Source organism: Thunnus albacares, chromosome 4 (assembly GCF_914725855.1).
Source record: "Thunnus albacares chromosome 4, fThuAlb1.1, whole genome shotgun sequence".
NCBI lineage: Eukaryota > Metazoa > Chordata > Actinopteri > Scombriformes > Scombridae > Thunnus > Thunnus albacares.
Genome location: NC_058109.1, coordinates 26871478 through 26892558, shown reverse-complemented (window position 1 = coordinate 26892558; position 21081 = coordinate 26871478). Strand labels below are relative to the sequence as shown.

At 39.5% G+C, this 21081-nt stretch overlaps 1 protein-coding gene across 5 annotated transcripts in view; it reads right to left on the bottom strand.

Moving 5' to 3' along the window:
- Positions 1-1133: 1133 nt before the first annotated feature.
- slc2a9l2 (solute carrier family 2 member 9, like 2) overlaps positions 1134-21081 on the bottom strand; it is a 104626-nt gene continuing 84678 nt past the window's right edge. For all 5 annotated transcript variants that reach the window (XM_044349725.1, XM_044349729.1, XM_044349727.1 and 2 more), the window contains 2 exons: positions 17657-17784; positions 1134-1613 (listed from right to left, as the gene is read on the bottom strand). In XM_044349725.1, the coding sequence (XP_044205660.1) occupies positions 1371-1613; positions 17657-17784 (371 nt within the window). In that variant the 3' untranslated portion in view covers positions 1134-1370. The remainder of the gene's footprint in view (positions 1614-17656; positions 17785-21081) is intronic.

Sequence of the window (21081 nt, the reverse complement as noted above, 5' to 3'; positions counted from 1 at the left end):
TTGGGGCATTAACCTCATAGGCAGTGGACTTTGAAATGTTGAATACACCCTACTGTGGAGCAAACTGTGACTGCTATCCAATGCCACGCTTGTCTGCCTCTGTTCAGATCACTTCCTCTGCTGGCTCCCGCCATCTGGTGGGAAGTAGCCCTGGCTCCTTTCAGATTTGGAGGGGCTCCAAAAAACTGTCCCTGTCAGATTTACTGTGCCTTCTGGGCTCTCGCTCTCTCATTCTCGTTGTCTATATTAGGAAGTTAAATATGACATCAGTATTAGGGTTATAATCCTTTAAAATATGCCTCTCCTCAGACACATGTCTGCCTCACTCTTATTTATGAAGCTGCTTTGGAAGGATGACAAAGATGAAGAGATGCTGCTACAGCTTGTCAGGCTCATTCAGAATAAGCAGCTTCCAGTTGTTCAGGTACACCTGTCTGGCCTCAAAACTAAGACAATTTGTGTTTCATTACAGCTGCTATAATTAATATTTTTATATTAGCAAAGGATCAAATGAGTAGGTGTATGTGAAAGGGCTCACAGTGTCATACCCACAGGGAATTATTATCTGATTTTACAGTTCTCCTCAACTCTACGGAGCACTTGAGTGTCTTTTAGCTTCTTGTTTTGGTTTTCCAGTCTGCATCTTCGGTTTCAGTTCCCTCTCAGCAACATTTTTGGCCACAACAGGCAGCTATTTCCAGCAAAAAAAGCCCTAAAAACCTACTTTATATTACCTGCACAGCATCAAACGACTGATGGACAAAGTTAGCCACAGATATTTCCCTCTGGAGATGGCGGAGAGCAAAACAGAGATAAAACAAGAGTGAATAACTGAATGAATAACCTCGGCAATGCCCTCCACCTCCTCCTGGGGGATCCCAAGGCATTCCCAGGCCAGAATAAATATGTAGTCCCTCCAGTGTGTTTTGGGTCCGCCCGGGGTCTCTTACCAGTTGGACGTAACTGGAACACCTCCAGAGGGAGGCGTCCATGAGGCATCCTAACCAGGTGACCAGACCACCTCAGCTGGAGCTCACGACTCCAAAGGAATGCTAATGTTGCTCTGTATCAGCTGTATTTATAAAGTGATCATTTGTCAGTGTCGTGTTCTAGCTGCCAAAAAAATCAGTATATTAAATAAACAGATGATTTTTTTTATTTTGATGAAACACATAAACAAAGCATTATTGTAAACCATAAGACTGCAATATTCCTACAATAATCCAATCATATAAAACATATACAAAGCACATTGAAACTGCTCAAAAGCATCAATTGCACTGATCATAGTCATTAAATAAATATGTACAAACAAGAACTTCCAGTTATGTTTCAACCCTGCTTCTCCATAATTAATGTAGTTTGTTCACTTAGAAGGAACTCTCCGTCTTCACGCTATCTTGGACTTTTCTATTCACGTCAGGCTCAATGGACAGAACCAGCTCCATTTCTTGGGCGGGGGTGGGGGCAGGGATTTTGTTGATCTTGGCAAAACTCTGGCTGATCTCCACAAATGTTTTATTTTTGGTTTCAGGGAGGATGACATAGAGGTAGATAGATCCCAGGACACAGACCACCACAAACACCAGAAAGGCATACGACTGCAGAGTCTCCTACACAAACAGAAAACACACAGGCAAGCGTTAGACAGATCCAATTCATCTTATTCAGCATATATTTTCTGAAAGACACAATTTTATTTTTAAGATTACTAGAAAACACAATTAATTATTCTTGAGTCAAATATAAAACATGATGCTCATTTTTATTTTTTTGATTTTCCAATTTCAGCATTTCAACTATTTCATGATTACTCTTCTCCCATTTTTACAGAGCTGAATCCTGCCATTTTTCAGCCTCCCTAAACCAGAGAGATGTCATCTGTGGCATCTGCTTTGTCATGTGTGTGTGTCATGCGGAGGACGTAACAACCCCACAATTTTCCACTCAAAAGGTCCCACAGGCTTGTGTATGTATGAGTATGTGCAAGTCAGTGAATATTGCCCACTTGCACACATTTTAGAACAATATGTATGTGTGTTGTGTGTTGAAATATGTTACCAAAGTATGAAGTCTAACCTTGTCCAGTAAGTTATGCCAATAATAGAGATTAGTGACAGATTTAAAAATACACACTGACTGATTACCAGGAGGGAGATTTAGAGATGGAGAGAGGGGTTATTTGTGTGTGCGTGTGTGTGTGTGTGTGTGTGTGTGTGTGTGTGTGTTTGAGACAGAGAGAGAGATTTTGCGTGGGACGGAGAAACTTGACTGACCCTCGGCAGTGTGTCACTGAGCTATAATCTCTTGCTCATGAGGGGACAGAGCTCAAATGCAGCTGTATATACCTGATATTAGAAATGCAGTGTCCAAACAACCATGACCTCAACAAAGAACTACTTACTGCTTTGAATTCAGCAGTTATATCACCACTGCTGTCAGTCTCTGACACTGTTTTCCTCTGTTGAGTGTATTTCATAATAGCAGTAAAAAAAAAAGAAAAAACATAGCATCGTGCAAAGGGCCTGACCCAGTTTCCATGCCGCCTCTGTGACGTAACGCTCATCTGCAAAGTTAGCAAGTTCCTCTGAAAACACTGCCTTGCTCTCCCAGTTGTCATAGTAGATGACTCATGGTACAAACGGGACATTTCTGCGTCCACTCCGTCTGTCATTAATTGAATTTTTGCAAGCCCCTTGGATTGAGGGGAATGAGAGTCCCGTCTTTGACACAGGGATAAGCCTTTGATCTGCTGCACTGGCTCAGCTGGGTTCAGTTTGATGCACACACAAATAGGCATACACACACACACACAAACACCCAGCAGTGGCTGCAGACACATACACACGTGAATGAAGGCACATGCATTAATCATACACTCATGTTTCATGTTCAAACACATGTTGCAGAGTGACTTAAAGAGTGATGGGGAACCCTGTGTGTGGACAAAAGGACAGGATGAAACAGGACAGTGCAGGATGGGACAGAACAACACAGAACGGTACAGTCTGCAACTGAAAAGGACAAAACAGGACAGGACAGGGGTAAGCGAGAGGAGAATGTTTAAACACCCTATGTGGACATGAATCTGTGGAAGGCATAGAAAAAAAAGTCCTGGTCCAGCAACTGTCTGTTGCTGGAAAATATACTGACATGGTAACTGGTTTCTGTGGCAACATTTAGTCATCTTAGGGGTGTGAGCTGTGTGTAAGGGGGCTTCTATGGATTGTGTTGCATCTTCTCAACAGGACGCGCACTCATGGACAGTGTCTGTGATGCATGAAAGACTGAGCTGTGCAGATTGTGTAGATTTTATGGATTACTGTATGTCAGTACTGTCACATCCTGCGAGCCCAACAATGAGAACATAATACTTATGACAATCAAACACATGAACAAATCCATACAAACTCACAATTTACTGATCAATGTGATTGAGTGTGGTGCCTTATTAGTCTTTACAGATGTCATAAACTAACTGAGCTTGTTGTTATAACCCCATTTTAAAGTTCATCATGTCAATAAATCAGCAATTTAGCTCAATGTTCAAAACCAACTGTGAGAGCTCATTAAACAATGATATCTCATTAAATCGCTAACGATGACCATCTACACTTACAATCCCGAGACATCCATTTCCTGATTAGCTAAACATTATTGAGAAACAGCATCAAGACAATCAGAGTCTAGGAGAGACTGAAAGCCCATTCTTGAAAACAGCCTCAACACAAGGTCCATTTAGTAGCTGTTTTGGAGCTTTCGACTGTATCACAGTTGTCATGTAAACGTACATCCTCAAAATAAAGATTTTCTGAGCACTTTATGGACCTTTCATCTATGTTGGCTTAAAAAATGAGATTGAAAGTTCATGCTTAAATGATGTAATATGGTCAAAAGCTCCAGAACAGCCACTAATTAGATCTTGTAATGAGATTGTTTTGTCAGTCAATCAGAATATTATTTCTAGCCAAAGGAACAACCCACTCCAAAGCTTTACAGCCTTTAGGTTCAGAAGAGGTTGTGGCTTTCAGTAGTCCTGTGGAATGAACTTTAATAAGGAATATTTGTAGCTCCTTTATACAATTATAGTCCTTTAAAAACACATATTTTCACTATTTTCACCTGTCTGTACTCTTTGGATACCTGTGGTGTCCAAAGTGGGTTAATATATTTCAGAATATGCATCAGCGTGACACAAATGACCTTTTTTGGACGGTCTCTACTTAACTATTAAGAATCTGTCTTGACATGTGAATCTGCCAGCAGACATCAGCTCTATCTTGAGGAAGAATTGCAGCATGTTTGCCTTCCTAGTTTTCTTATTGTAATTCATAGACTGCACAACAATCTTTTGCTTCCATTATTTCCAGTCTATTTCTCCTTAATGTGGATTTGTGCCCCGAGAAGGAAACAAATGGGTTAGATAAAAGCAAGAAAAGGATAAAAGGGTAGGCTAAAAAAAGAGCTCTGAGGAATTTTTAAATAAGGATATCAATGTAGCAAACGGCAACATGCTGCAGACAGTGTGTCAACTGAAAATGAACTGAAAGTGCTTGATATTCAGCGCAACGCTGTGACATCAAAAACTGCCTCAACTGTGGTTAAAAGAGGTCAGCTGCTGTTGAATAATAAGAAAAATGTGAAAGGTTACTGTGCCAAGAAACTATGATGACTACCGCACCAATTACCCACTTTCATTTTACTGAGAGTTTAAATTTACCATTTAAATAATCTTACAGGGATTACTGTGGGCTTGCTTCACCTTTGATTTGTATTAATTTGGTTATCTGAATGGATCATTGGTCTTTTCAAAAGTGTGTTTAATATTAGGCAGAGCAAACTGATCTTTTAAAGGGAGACATCAGAGATTTCCGTGCAACCCCGAAGCAGTGGCAGGCTGTCGTGGAGGTAAAGGTATGTGCTGGTGCAGTGGTGTGTTGTCTAATCAGGGGTCAGACCTGGTTTCAGGTGCCAGTCCACCACCAGTGAGTAACTGCTGTGATTTGGATGCCTGGTGTGTGCCTGGGAGTAAGTGTGTCCAACACAGCCCTAGCCAACAAAACCAACACTGCAATATAGGCTATGTGGCATTGGCTGGCTAAAAATAACCCTCTGTCACTTTCTGTCTCTCACACATGTCCCCTCCTCTTCCTCACCTTGCTCAGCCTTATCTTCCTGTGCTCCTCTCTTTTGCCTCTCCAAATCCATTTCTACCGGTCTCCCATGGCATCGCTACCTCTTTGCTGTACGCCTCTATTATCTGTTTAATTACATATTCAGCTCCAATTCTACTTGGCCTTCCACTTACTGACATCTATTGCCACCAATCTCATTGTATATCCATCAAATTGAAGGACCCATCAATTGTATCATCACATTACATCTCTCCTCTCTGTCTTCCTATCTGTCAATGACACAGCCTGGCAGACATACTATATATATATATAAGTTCAATACACACACACACACACACACACACACACGCACACACACACACACACACACACACACACACACACACACACACACATATATATTAAGGATTGAGCAGACAGTGCGGAGAGACAACAGTGACCTTCCTTAGCACCTTCCTGAAAACACACTGAGGCCCATGTGATCATGAAAACTAATGAACACTGATTTCTTATAGGATTACACATACCATACATTTCTGACATGCTGAAACTGATAGCCTGAATGACGACACATTTCTGCAAATGTTTCAAAATGACTTCCACAATTCCACTTTTCTACTCCTGGTAGCAGATCTCTCCTGCATGGTTGTAGAGTGAGTTTTACTCAATTACAGGGGAAAGTGACAAAGAATACACATAGTGTATATACATAGTGTACTCAAGATGTCAGTGTGCATACCTAATTTGCTGGTTTTAACACTTTTCTTAAGCATTAGATCCGAAGATTTTCTCTGTGTAATGTGTAAATCTAGGAAAGAATGATGAAGTAAATCTATTTGAAATGTGAGGATTTGGCAGTATTTGAATTATATAAAAAACTTTATATATTTAATACTTTTCATAATGCAATTTAATTATCCTATAGTCCAAAGAAACATGTTAAATTAATTTATCTCATAGAACATTTCTGGGCTTTATTCAAATGTGTTGAAACCTGCATTGTTTACTTTTTTTTTTTTTGGTCATTTCTGTTTTAAAGGTGCCCTGTGGAGTTTTCGTGTAAACAAACAAAAGTTGGAATGCATTGTGTGTATGTTTGAGGTCTAACAAACTTTCCATTTCCTTCCTCATAGAATATTCTCCAAGTCTTTTGTTTAAAAACAAATTGGCATGATAACAAACGAAACAGGGACTTACTCATAAAGACATTGATTCATAGCGCTGCTTCAAAAACTCCACAGGTTACATTTAACAGTGTGTACTGCCACTGTTGGCGCAGAAATGTGTCACCCCTGTGCTTGTGGCATGCATTTGCATCTCTCTGTGCATGCTGGTAAAAAAATAGATAAAAACCATACAGGGCCACGCTCATCAAATTAATTTTTTCAAGCTGCAGGAAACCTTTAATATGTGCTGTATCCACATGCTTTAAGGGGAAAAGTCGAGAAATATATGTGCATGGATGCTTAAGCATAGTTTAGTAATGACAACACTGATTTGTTCCTCCTGTGACAACCTTTCTGATACAGGAAACCTGTAATTAGTGTGAATGAATGTAACTGTATGTGTTGCACTCAGTGATCTGATCTGTTATGTTGTTTTACATATTTATTATTTTGTGTTTGTGTTTCATTTTATAATCAATGAGACTAAAATTTAAAAAAGACTGATTCTGCAAGAATAACAACTACCCCCTCTAAGAAACCACTCTTCGAGTGTTTGATATGCCCTTTTCAGCTATTATAGTTCTCAGTTCACTCTTTGCCTCCAACTCATGACACACTGGTGCAGCTGACTGAAAGGACAAAATTAGGTTTATCTGCAGGGGCTGCAGAGAAAACAGGCAGAAAACATTTGACAGAAGGTCAACCTGACGTCACTACAATGTCCAGCATGCCGCAAGCAAAGTTTCACTCTGATCTGAAACTTTGGAGCTGACTTTTGTCTAACTCTTCTGTTTCTCTCTCTATGAATATGTCCTTCAAGTTCCAGTATGAGAGACCGGCTTGCCTGTGTATGTGTGTGTGTGTGTGTGTGTGTGTGTGCGTGTGTGTGTGTGCCCGAATGTTCGTCTTTGGCTGGTATTATGCATACATTATTATATACATTATTTTAATAGTTCACCAAAAAAGTGAAGGTTGCGGCAGCAGTGGACAGGACGTTGTTTGCACTGTGAGAGGTGTAGATCTATAGCCATGGACTTTAAGTATAGTTAAGCTCCAAGACGATTATATTTACGCAAGATACACAGCAATAGCACAGATTTAATTTTGCCACTCTATAGTCCCTTATCCTCACTCTCTAAAACTACTTTTTCTCTGACACTTGTTTAACTACATGTGTAATTTAAGAAGGTTATATCACAGTTGTGGTGGTTTAGCGTTTTTTATATGATACTGTGTATATAATTCACCAGTATGAATATGCCATGGAATGGCGTGGGCTGTAATGTGGAAGCTGTGTGTGTGCACTTGTATATGAACAGAAATGAGACATTTTGTTCAGCCCACGAAGTCATGCTGTAATGGAGATAGGTGTAGTCCTGTGTAGTTCCGTCACATTAGGTTTATTGTTGGATACAGTGTAGTAGTATGTTAATGAATTTCTGAGTCCCTGTTCCTGTTTTCAGAACTTAACAGGGTTATATCTGAAACATCCTGTGCCCATGTCGTTGGTGCTTATCCTCAGCAGAGTGATTAGAACTGAATCCTGCTTGCAAAAGTCCCGCTGAACGCCTGGAGCTAAATGCCCTGCATCCAGTTGCATCGACTGGAGGTCAGAGTCATTCCTGATACTTATGTATGCACACTGCAGTGTTTCCAGGAACAAAGGAGTGTTTGTAAAATCCAATATCAGACTAAAGGAAAACAAAATGGTGATAAGGAGAGTCTGGGTTAAACAAATTCCCACCAGTAAGAATCATTTAAGTGAAGATACAGGTACAAGATGTATGACATGATGCATGTTGGGCTTCATGTAACATCTCTATAAGCCTATATGATTAACATGTGATTGAGCAGGTGAGTGCAACATGCCCACATAGATCCTCATGCATTACAGATTAAATAATGTAGTCTGGTTGCTCAATACAGAATATAAAGCTAATTAAATACAATTACTCTAAGTGTATTTATTAAGGAAATACATATACATGTGTACATTCACCAGAATTAACTGACCTGCCTCTCAGAGCTTTGAAGCATTAACTTGAATATTTTCCTGCATTCAGTTTAGGCCAGCCAATATTTTGAAAGTGTAATCCTGGAAAATAGCATTTGAACAAAGCAATCTACTCTCTATGTTCCCAAGATTGTAATGACGTATGTAATAAGGTATGCTTCCATACACAGTATGTAATTTGTGTGGCTTATGTTTTCATTCAGCCATAACTTTAATAATATGAAGATATTTCTTGTTTCCTGTAGTTTGTTGTGGCATTCAAAACAATTATGACTGTGAAGAAAATCTCTCTTTACCAAAATCTCTCTATGAAAGTTGAATGCCTTAAGCAAAACCTCTAAACCTACACCAAGTATTTCAGTTAATTATAGTTTGTAAACAACTGAAAGATAAGCCCCTGGCTTTTTCTACAAATGAAAGCCAGAATAGAAAAGTGAAAAAAGTGCTTGAATAAACTGATGAAACTGTAGGTTTAAGAGGGCATGAACTTCAGCGTACATATCTATATTTTTTCAAGACTCGAAGATTGAAATGTCAAATGTCATTAGGATCTAATGAGGGACAAGTGGGACATTATGACCGAGGGCAAAGTTCTGCCTCTATAAAAAGCAGAGCTGAACTACGTCCTCAGCACAGAGGGTGAGTATAAGGCAGAAAGTATTTCTCCAAGTCCCTTACATACATTTCATCAATTTAAAGACAATACTATGTTAACGCATATTTTTTTATAGTGGAGTGTGCCTTAGTTTTATCAACAAAATAAATAGTTCAACGTTGTCTGAATTATACTTATTTGTTTTTTTCCGAGAGTTAGATGAGACAATTAATTTGACTATTCTGTCTGGGCCTTAAGTATGGAGCTGGACAGCGATTAGCCTAGCATAGCACATCAGTCTTATACAAGTAGCGTAGCTCCTTTTAGGAAAAGCTCAGTGTGTAACGAGTTTGCGGTCAAGAGAGAGAGCGTGTGTGTGACGGTGAGGCTGCAGCTACCGAAAACAAGCAATGAGACCCGGGGAGACATGAGAGCAGCTGCCCGCTAACAGCTACATGTGTTTAGAGCAGGATGGACGACAAACGTCTCACTCCGCTACTCTGTGCTGCGACTCTGCTGCTACTGCAGACGGTCACAAAGCAGACAATTTCAGTTTATAACTGTGGCGTCCATTGTCCAACTAAGTATTGATAACACGCTTAGTATTTTACAAGATTAGCGTGATATGATGATGACCTGATGAGCGTGAAGATATAACGTGGGCACTGACACGCAAAAATTAACTAAATGGGTTTTATTTCTATTTTTTTTAAAAAGCAAAACGACTTTTGGGGCGGTGGGCAAGTAATGTAATTGGTGTATGCCTGTATCACTAGTAGCACCTTTATTAACAGCAACATGTTCTAGCTCCACACTTAACGTAGAGACATGTTGGTGTATTTCCCAAAATGCAGAACTGTTCCTTTAAATCTGACACTGTGAAAACAGAAACTAGCAACAAATTAAGCAACATCATCCATTCATTTGAAACCAAGGCATGTACAAGGTCTAGAGTAGAAGTAAAAGCCTCAACATAAGCATGTAAACTGGAAGGGAGACAGATCATTTCTAATTAACACATTTGATTTAAAACCCACACTACTCAAAATCCAAAATACCATATTTGTGACCTTGGGAGATTGGTGTGTTAGAAAGAGAGTTAAAGGGAAAAGAGACAAAGACACAGAAAGGCACAACTTTTATGGCTGCTTGAATATGTAAAAGAGGTCAGAGCAGGTGAAGTTACATCTGTGAATCCCTTAGCTAAAGTCCTTGGGAAAGAGATGCGAGTGCACTGCAGAGGAATAGAAAAGAGGAGGATGTGACACAGAAACGAGAGTGGGAAGGAGCACAGGGCTGGGGCACAAGTATGCAGGCAGTAAAATGAGGAGCCAGTTCTTAGAAAACACCTTACATGTGACCATTTCAAACTGAGATGTCACATTGATTTCTCCAACCTAAAATTAAATTACAACTTATATATCTGTCGATGGTGTAGTTTTCACTTTATAAACAGATAGAGCTGATGTACACTATAGGTCAAGGTATGCATAAGAATCTAACTTTTAGTCTGTAGTGTGATCATTCATCTAACAGCATTGTCATTGGGTCATCTTTACAGGTATATGATATATATATATATATATATATATATATATATACACACACATCATCATTCATCATGCAGAGATGAAACAGATCTGTGAAATTCATCCCATTTCTGCATGTTAATGGAACTTCAAAGTATGTTGCTGCCATTTGGAATCAACTTGGTGCAGTTAGTATGAAGAAGGTACTCATGTAGGACATCTGCAGAGACATTAAAGACTACTACAAAACATCAAAGAGAGAGGGAGAAAAAGAGCGTGACAGAGAGATGGAGAGAGGCTGTGGTGCACTTTGTTTTCCCAGTAAAACTCATTTAACACAACTGAGTCCCATTGTAGATCAGATGAATCCTCTAGGCTGTTTGTTGGTAATATTGTCCTTACTTTGCATCTGCTCAAATCTTCTATCCCTCCCAACAAGCTCATGCAATTCGTTTACAGTAGCTTGCTAAAAAGAGCAATTGTTTCAGTTTCTCTCATGAAGCAGGACTTAATGAGTCGAGCCCCTCAGTATGTCTTGGGAATGGTTGGTTTATTGACAAAGTAAATCAGCCATGAAACATGTATCAATCTGAGAAAATAAGATTTTCATCAATAAAAGCACAGGGAATTTATTAAGGTAATGGAAGGGAATTTGCTGTATCCCAATATGTGTGATATTGCAACACAGCATGAAGGACTTGAGAGAACTGTAATGTACATTATGATATACTGTAAGTACATTACAAATTACAATATATAAAATATAATGAAGAGACAAAACTGATTTAATTGCTGGTGGATTTTTAGGTCACCATATTCTGTTAAAGAGGACATATTTATATTTATATTCTGGGGCTCCACTGGACTATCTTTGAATGATTTACGGTTCAAAAAACTCCCTGTTTATCTTATACTATCTCTATATGCAGCCTCTCAATTTGAAATGGGCCGTTTTAGCTCCCGTCTCTTTAAGCCCCCCCCCTCCCGATGAGCCCTCTGTGTTCTGATTGGTTAGCTTCAAGAGGCTGCATTTTTACATACGTTCACCTCAAGTTTTGGAACTCTGACCATATTTAACATAGACATCTGACATTGTAACCGTATAAAAATGACACAAAATCACAAAAGGCATGTTATGTAATGGTAAGGTCATCATTTCTGTTGTTTTACAGATTTACACAGAAAAATATGAAGCAGTATTAAACTCTTTTTAATGGCTCTCCACATCCAAAAGTTGTTCCTTGCCATAAGAAGACAGTGTTCACTGCAGTTTAAAGTAAACAATATCCATATGTGATGAGCACGGCTCAGAGCAGAGAAAGAGCAGATCATACAAAAGAGCTGATGATTATGTACCAGAGTCTCCCTAAGTAATTTAAAAAAACAAAAAACAGTACTTGTAACTTTTGTGCTATAAATTGCATATTTGTCACACATTTTAATTACAATTTAATTTAGTTTACATTTTGAATCCCAAAAGAATGTCCCTACAGCAGGTTTCATTACCACAGCTAACTATAGCTGGCATCCAGGTTAATAGTTTGGAGCAGCACACATCTCCTGTCATTGCACACAACTCTAGTCCAAGGAGCCACGGACACGCGCAGACCTCCTGTCCAAGAAACAGCTCTGAACCCAGCGCCTGTCAGCCAGATTTGGCAGAGACACAGCGCGTACAGGCCACTGTAGATCTCTGTTCCTCACAAACCAATGCTCATGCCCTTCTGTCTGGCAGAAAATGATGCACTGACTGTGTGACTCCCCCCTCAGCCTGATCCCCTCCACCATACCCAGAGTCACAGTCTGGCTATAATTGTGTTGGAGCTAGTCCAGCTCCTGTTGGGAGAACCATGGATGCCCCTGTTGCACACAAGCTTTGTATTCCAGGCACAAAGAGGAATTTAACATTTTCACTCAGAATAGTTATTCCTCTAGGCCTGGCCCATGAGAGGCTGAGTCTGGATAGTGCCAGTCTGCCCCCCAGCATGATGGAAGCCATTCAGTGTATTCACACTTGCTGCACAAAGTGGCACATGTTTGAAAAATTATGTAAGAACAAGCAGATTATCCCATATCAGTGTTCTTGTTCTGATGTATTGTCCCTCCTGCAGGACATGACAGATGAAGGAAAACCCGCCTCCACTGTCAAAGGCTATCTGGCAACCAGATGGGTTTCATCTATACACACACTGGTCCACACTGGGGTCTGCACCCTCTGCTGTGCTGTTTTGTGTAAGGGGCATATTACAGACTCATATTCTCTAACCCTCTGAGACTGATCTATTTGACCTTGGTGTCTGACAACCTCACTCAAAACCCTTTAGAGAAAGTGCATAAGAAAGTCTTTGTTAAAAACAGCTCAACTCCTGGCATTGGCCTTGGCCAGCAAACCGCAGACCATATCAGAATAAATCACCACCACTTTATCCCAGAGCTGTCCAAGGTGTGCCTGCAAGCCTGCTTTAGTGGCCAAGGTTATAAATTCATCCCATTTCTGCATTGTAATAGAGCTGGCGGTGCTCCATTATTCTCCATTCTCTTCTTCAGAGGAATGTAAATTATTTTCGGACTGTCCAGTGTGTTTGCTTTAATCTCACTGATCATGGTCTGCTCGTGGCAAGGCTAAGCTCATTTCTTGTCAGTGCCTCTCCCACTGACTTGTGGAGACGATTGGGTTGGCTTGCAGGTGTAAAAGGGTGATTGTCCTTAATAGTGCAGTGCCCGTTCAAAATGTGCCTGTTCGGAATGGGCTGATTGCTACTTCAACACCTAGAAAATTAATACAGTTGATGCGAGGTGTGAATGAGTATACTAACATTCTATTATATAGATCTATATCTATATATATGATATATATATTCTATTATAATATCACCACAGTCTCGGAACATATGAGACAAACTGGTTTTGAACTGTCCATGTAAGTATTTGCTCCGTTTTACGTGCGTAATTACAGTCATTGTGTATTGGGCTCTGAGCGCTTCCAAAACGCAGGTGACTTACGCTCAACAATGTACCTTAACGCCTCCTGTGTGGTCACTTGCTACTGATCTGCTAAACTTGCTGCTAACACTACGCTTTCTGTCTAGACATGTGGTAAGAGTGTCCATTCTTAAAAACTCTATTTTTGCTGTCTACTTTTCTTTTGTTAGAGCACTTTACTCTGACTCATGTCACACATCATCTCTGATCTCTCCAAAACATGTTGGTGTCAGTTGGCAGAGCCCTGAAGCTCCACCCTGCCCCTGCACAGAGCAGAGTGGCTAGCTGATCGCTGGTTTATTCAGAGTTTATTAATATTGAACATATCAAGTGTCCAAATTACACCAATTCGACCATTTGACACTGCACTCCCTTGGGTCCTCAGCCATATACTTGTCAAGTGAGGAGTCGATTGGATGAACAGTTCAAGAGATATGTGAATGACATACATACAGACATACAGACAGATATTCCCTCTCTTAGTAGAGAGCTGGGCCACAGATCCTATTTTACTCAGGGCATTGTCGCATTAAGCCCTTGTTAAAGGGGCTGTCACTTCAGGACATTTGACTCCTCAGATTCAGAGCAGATTACCTTGGGTACTTAGACTCTTTAGGGTTCTCTGTCTGGTTGGTTTCGGAGAGCAGCAATACAGAAGCTGACACTATCTCCCATAGATACTGAATTAACTTAGATATAGTTGTGCCTTCAACAAGGGAGGAATTACCTGCACTTATATTTAGAATACTTTTTCAAGAGTCTGAAAAAGTAGTTTTTGAGTTTCTATACTGTGCATGTTATGAGATCTACTGACCAACAAATATAAGTGCCAAGAATAAAGCAGTCAGCTTTGTCTTCTTCTCAGTGTGTATCAGTGTGTTTGCTAATGTGTTGTCACATCAGTGAAATGCAAACAGGCAGCAGTGGCCCGGGAAGTGTTAATGGGATAAAAAGACGGCACCAAGGGCACAGTACATTTACCTGGACGTGGGTTTGAGTCCTGTAGAGCAAGTGGGAACATTGTAGACCAGATCACACATCTGTCACTCTGACACAACCACCACTGTGGCATATAGGGCCACACAGCAACAGTTATATATACATATCATACATATATTACATATTATCTACACCACAGTTATCTACAGCAACTGTTGTTGTGAGACATATTTGTGCCCTCTTAAAGGCAGTGGTAATTACACTACTCAAATTACTGTATAATTCCCTGACAAATATCTGCTCAAATCACTGATCTGGTTCCAGCTACTTTTAGGGAAGTATATATTACTATATTTACTTCACTATGTATCTGTATTTTGAACATTTATTTATAAGATTAAATGATAAGCTAACCTTTCTCTAAACTAAGGATAGGTACTATACACAAATTACCTGTATGTGAATATGGTAAAAATAAATGCCAACTATATGTAAATAGGTAATACCTTTAAATAGTCTGTAATGAGGCTGTATGCCGGTATTTTAGGGTCCTTGTTTTCTCTGCAGTATTAAGACTAAGACTCTGAGTGATAGTGCCTCAATAGAAAATGTAAAGACTCAGCCCAAACTTGAAATACCAGAACACAACATGGAAAAATTATTGTACTATACATAGATTTATTGTAGTCTGTAGTTGTCTGACATCGGCGGCCCTCTTGTCATCATATATATCATTTTCTACAATCACTTCTCCCCACAACAGCACACAACCTGAAGAACTGATGTTGGGAAAATGACTCATTCACTCCTGCCTACATACAGTAATAGACACTTAAAAGTTCACTCCATAGTGAGCAGTAAATAAAAATGTGGGACAATCATTGTCACTAACAAGTGTAGTGTCACATGTATGGTCACACAATGGTTATTTTCGCATTTACTGCATAAAATGCGACACATTGCATTGTGGGATTATTAGCATAAAGTTGTGCACAGGACATTACTTTTTTCATTCTGCTGTTGCACAAATCACACTCAGGATTCGGACACTCGAATAAAATGGCGGACGGTGAATAAATAAATAGGGAAAGATCTCAGACACATTTAATGACTGAACTGAAAAACCTTTTTTTTCAATTGAACATGAATCAGTACACCAAACTCAACTTGAACACAGCTAATCCATCAAAAGACCAAACAGTTACCAAGCAATATCCTCTAACACCACCAAACTCAATTATAAACTATACAAAAGCAATGTTTCGAGGTGTTTCAGTGAAGAAATTGTATGGAAGAGGCTGCAAAAACATTAAAGTTAATGAAGGTAAGAGTGAGAGAAAGAAAAATCTGGCTGTGAGGCCAGAAAGAGAGGGAAAGTAATAGAGGAGGTAAAATGAGAGGAGGCAGTGATGTGGAATCGCCTGGAGCAACAGTCAGATATAGAAGTTGAAAGAGTACCCTGCAATTTCCAGGAAAAACATTCAAATTTCCGACAGTAATAGGCTATTCTGTCTGAAACGGTAGCATTTGCTTATTACTCTCTTAAAACAACATATTTAGCCTCTAAGTAGAGGCCTCCGGTTCCATATGAAGCTCTTCAAAGATGTTCATTGTTCATAACCAACAAGGATCAAGTGACTGTTCTCAACTTTTTTTTTAGCAATTTGATACAAGAAAAGGTGCATTATATGCTTGCACACTAAATCTATATCACTAGCTTTTGTTGCTCACTGCAGTTACTCTTTCTTTCCAGGTCATTTTTAAAAGCCAAAAACATGACAGTATGGTTGTCTGTTATTATTTTCTATTACTATACTATTATTATTTTCTCAGACTTTACATTCAGCATTCCTGTCATGTATCACATTTCACCCACAACAAATTGTTTACAAGGGCCAAGCAGTGAAAGCAGCATGTCAGCAGCACAACAGCAGCAGTCAATGTCCACATCTTTCCAGTACTGCTGGGCACCCAAAGGTGTTTTGACAGAACTCACAGACTACGTACCTACAGTATATGTGTAAATGGGGGAAAAACAGATCTGAAGCCTGAAGATGCCGTTACACATCTGAAGTGCAAGTAAAACACAAGCTGTTGTGTGGCTAGTGTAAACAGCTACCTTGAACGAATAAATGAATGACTAAAAAACATCTTAGATAAGACTTATGTTTCAATGCCATTATCTTGCAGGTATGAATCTCATTGATTGTCACAACATGAAAGGGAATAACAAATGCATGTTTAGTGTTGAAATGCTACTGGAGCAACTTACTTAGTTACATAGTTGCTGTGCTATGGCTGCCGAGGTGGTCATCACACTGGCCAGCAGTAAAGGAAGTGGAACCAGAGTTTACATTTCCCTGTCCAATATCGTTGTGTCAGTTGTATCGCAGAACTTCAGAGCATTTTGCACCAATGCCGAGAGCGCCAGAGCAGTGTGAAGAAAGCAACCTTGTAAAAATCAGTAGAATGGTGTGCATTGCTATACCATCGGTTACAATAGTTTCTTTAGACTTTACTCCATCATCCTCCCTATTTCAGGTACAGTTAGGTTAAATAGGTATGATTCAGCGATCTGTATAATCCAGGACTGACTCAAATTACTAACAAGGAACAGAGAGTGCACTCTCATCAGCCACTATTGCAAAAAAATCATATTAGCATGGATCACCGACCCTTCCAAGGGCAACCATTAGCCCAGTATATAATTAAGTTATGGAATACATAATACTAAATGATAGAACTAAGGAGACATCAAATAACAAGTGGGTTGACTAATGAGGGTCTAGAAAGGAGGGGGAGGAGGTGCTGATGAAGAGGCAACTCAACCACTCAACAATATTGTGTGGCAGGTAGCCATTGCAGGGATTAATGAGGAGCTCATGACTTTAATGGACTGCAAAGGTTGAAGTGACAAACGTAGCTGGTGTTCGTTTGGTTTAGCTGACAATTAGCTAAGGTGTAGTGTGTATTTGTTGCTTTAGTTTAGAAAAGTGTGGCTTGATTATTTGAAGCATTTCTACTGATGATGATGTAACCTTGAGCTGACTGAGCTCCAAAACCTGATCCAAACAACATCAACCCAGACACTGACCACGTTTTGAAACTGAAATACATTTGAAAGATATACTGTGTAATAATTATTAAGTTCAGCATCAGCAGTTGACTGTTTAAATAAAATGTAGCTAAAATATATTTCATTCAGTACTTATATGCAGGTTTCAGTTTTCACAAGGATATTACCATCAACTGACATACACACCTACACATGTACACATATAGATGGGGTGACTCACTTGAATGAACGGGAACAAGAGGCCAACGGCAAAGTTGGACAGCCAGTTTACGATGCCAGCGATCATGAAGGCAGCGGGTCTGTAGGACTGTTCAAACAGTTCCCCTGTCAGTACAAATGGGATGCCACCTGAAAGGGGGAGAGATAGACCATCGGTTTACAACAAACCAAACAGTTTTGCTTTGAGCAGCATTAAGTGCTTGTACACCACATAAAAGGAAAAAAAGGAGTTTATTTATTGCTCTCTGTATCAGAAAAGGCACAATGATTGCACAAAAGTAGAATAATCATAGTGAAATAATCTGTTGAATCTGTATTTCATATCTGTTTTCTGTTGTGCATCAGTGCATGTCTGACACTATTGCGCCACATTCTATCCTCTTGCTCAGTTTCAAAAACACAATCCCTTTTTATCAGAAAAATTCTATAATAATATTGTTTCTTGGCCACTTTGAAGATGCAATCAACAATTTATTTGACAGAATTGAAATCTTGGGATCATCCACCTAAGAGTTTGAGTTTTCAAAGTCTCTTACACTATTAACACTAATAAAGTGTACTGTATGTCCTTCACTCCAGAACAAAACAAACATACACATACACATTAATCCTCCATAATTACATGTAAAAATGTATGTTAAAACATCACAAGCCTTAGATTAAAGGCCCTGATGATAATTTCGGAGTGTAAAAAAACATGTAATATTTCAGTTTGCGAATAAAGCCATAAATTATGTGACTGTCTTTCAATAAGGGCTGACACAATCCCAGTTTAATCCTTTTTAAAATGGTGGCTCCCTTGTTGAAAGTCTGGAGATTCTCTGGCCTATCCCTGAGTACAATGTGCAACCAGCATTTCTAAACCCTAACCCAGGAGCAGATGTTGACGTTTAAATGCTTTGAAGTGTGATGACGTCAAACTGGACAGCAGATATCGGAACACTTGGCCCACTGTGTTCAAATGTAGATGGTAGTAATTCATCCTGACAGATTATTGTTAACTCAGTGGAGAGCAATGGAGAACAATGCAAAACACTAGTCTCAATCTAATAGTTAGTTTAAAGGAAAAAAGATGCTGCTGCAAAATTTGCTTTGTTTAACTGTGGTAGATTCATTTCTCATCTTTCATTTTTCATCTTCAGACAAATGTCTTACAGTTCTGCACACTCAACACAGTCTGTTGTTGCACTCAGTAACACATCCTCTCAACTTACTTGCAAGTGTGCAAGGACAACAAAATCTTAAAGATTTACACTTGGCACATTGCAGAATTTCCTTCCACCTCAATGTTGCTATTTTGCAACTCAACAGGGAACAGTTGAGTTTCAAAGCAACAGCAATAAGGTGGTGGGTGTTTTTTTTAGATTCAGAAGAAATTAAAGCAATGTGAAAGTAATTTTTGAGATGTATGTATTATATTCATATATGACTAAATCAGGGTGTGCAGCTTTGAGCTTGGTCACTGCGTGTTTTGTATTACAGTGTTTATTTTAAATAAACTTTTTTCACTGCTTTTCACTTTCCCGACACAGATATATCCTACTGGCCCAGGGAATCAGATCGTCAACCTTCCAATCACAAGCTCGCTTCTCTAACCTTTAGACCACCACTGCCCACATATGTAAGCTTGTATAACTTACACATTAATCTGTCAGCAATGTTTTGCCAAGCCATCTCCCTCGCCTTGTTAATTGCAGCAGTATTGCCCTTTATGGTGATGACTCCCTTATATTCTTCACATAGTTCCATCAGCAGGGTTTATTCTGCTGCTGAGAAGACCACAGCTCTAGTTTTCTTTTCTTTTTGCGACATAGCATCTTCTTTTCGACAATCGACTGTTCTGGGCTGCTTTCTCCACATACGCACACAATGCAAGCTCATTGAAGAGTTAACATTGACTGGACACGGCTAAATTGTGTTAGTGAGAGTCGACGTTAATTCAAGCCAGGCTTTTTCAAGTATGCCCAGCTTTCTTTAGCTGCATTGATAGAATACCCCTCAGGTCTACACTTTTTCTAAACACATAAGTAGACAGGATTTTCAAATTTTCTGTCCCCTTGATTATATATGCAGGAGGAATGCCAGTGTTGAAAATGTAATGGACGGTGACATTTTCAACTGTATTTCATCAGAGAGCTTACCCTACAGGCATTCTTATACAGTATGAACAGGGCACCCCTGCTACAAAGATTGTGCAAGAAGAAGCTGCTAACGTGAGCCAACCACCTTCTCCAGCAGTGAACCGAGACAGATGGAGGTGGCACTGAGGTTCAGGCTACAAATGACTTACTCACAGCCTAGACACCTTAAGTTATGTCTTATCTGGACTGTGTTATCTGGCTCTTTTTGAATAAGCTGCAGCCTGACAGAATGTTGGTATATACTGTAGGTGGAGATAGTGTTCCGATTGGGGCATACCATAAATGAAACTGTGTATGGTAACACTTTTAGGAAACTGGCTATGTAGCCACTTATCTCACAGTTTTTCCCCATGGTGTTCCTTTGCTAAACGTAGATACACTGTATTGACCTGGTTGCGCCTGTTCATGTACCTTAACTTCACTGTTATTGGTATAAATGACTCAGGACATTTGCTCTTTAACATTATGTACTGTAAATGTGGCTGCAGGCTATCTTGTACAATCTGAACAAAAGCATCCGCTGAGTTTACATGAATGCATAATGTATACTTCTATAACTGTGGATGTTGCATTTTTTCCTTACAGCAGGTTATTTGTTGTCACATAATTGCCTTTGAGAAGACAATTAATGCAATACAAACCACCACAGGTGCATTTTCATTTCATCCAAATAAGGGAGGTATGTCTCACATTAGCGCTTAGCATCCCCTTAGATTTAATTACTTGTGATAATTAACTATCCCATTACTTGAATAAAGATGGCTTGCTGTTTAACAAATGTGACCAGCTGATTAAAAGTGACTGTGTGTGATCATGTGTGCACCGAATGGGACATATTTTACACAGCAATCATGTGCATATTAAAGGCCAATCACCTGCCAAAGTGTTTAAATTAAATTAGTGGTCACTAACAAGAAATGCAAGATCCCCTGAGGCAACACCCACACTGAGGTGGATAAATGTGAAAAGACTGTTTATATGAAAAGGACTTGTCTCCAGAGTGGCACTTTCAGAAATCCCTCTTAAAAGGAAATGCTGCTGTAAGTGCAGCAACTCTATTCAATATGAAATTAATGACATAAGCAGGACAAGCAAGCAGCAGGAAACATTAGGAAGAGATTTTTTTCTGGTTGTAGCCACAAAAACACTGATCTCAGTTCTCCCTGGGAAGGATAAATCTGCTTCACACATGAAGCAGGGAGGGGTGGCAGAGCCAGCATGGGAATTATGTGTGTATGTGTGTGGGTGTGTGTTTGGTTTGTGAGTGTTCAGTTTAGATCTGTTC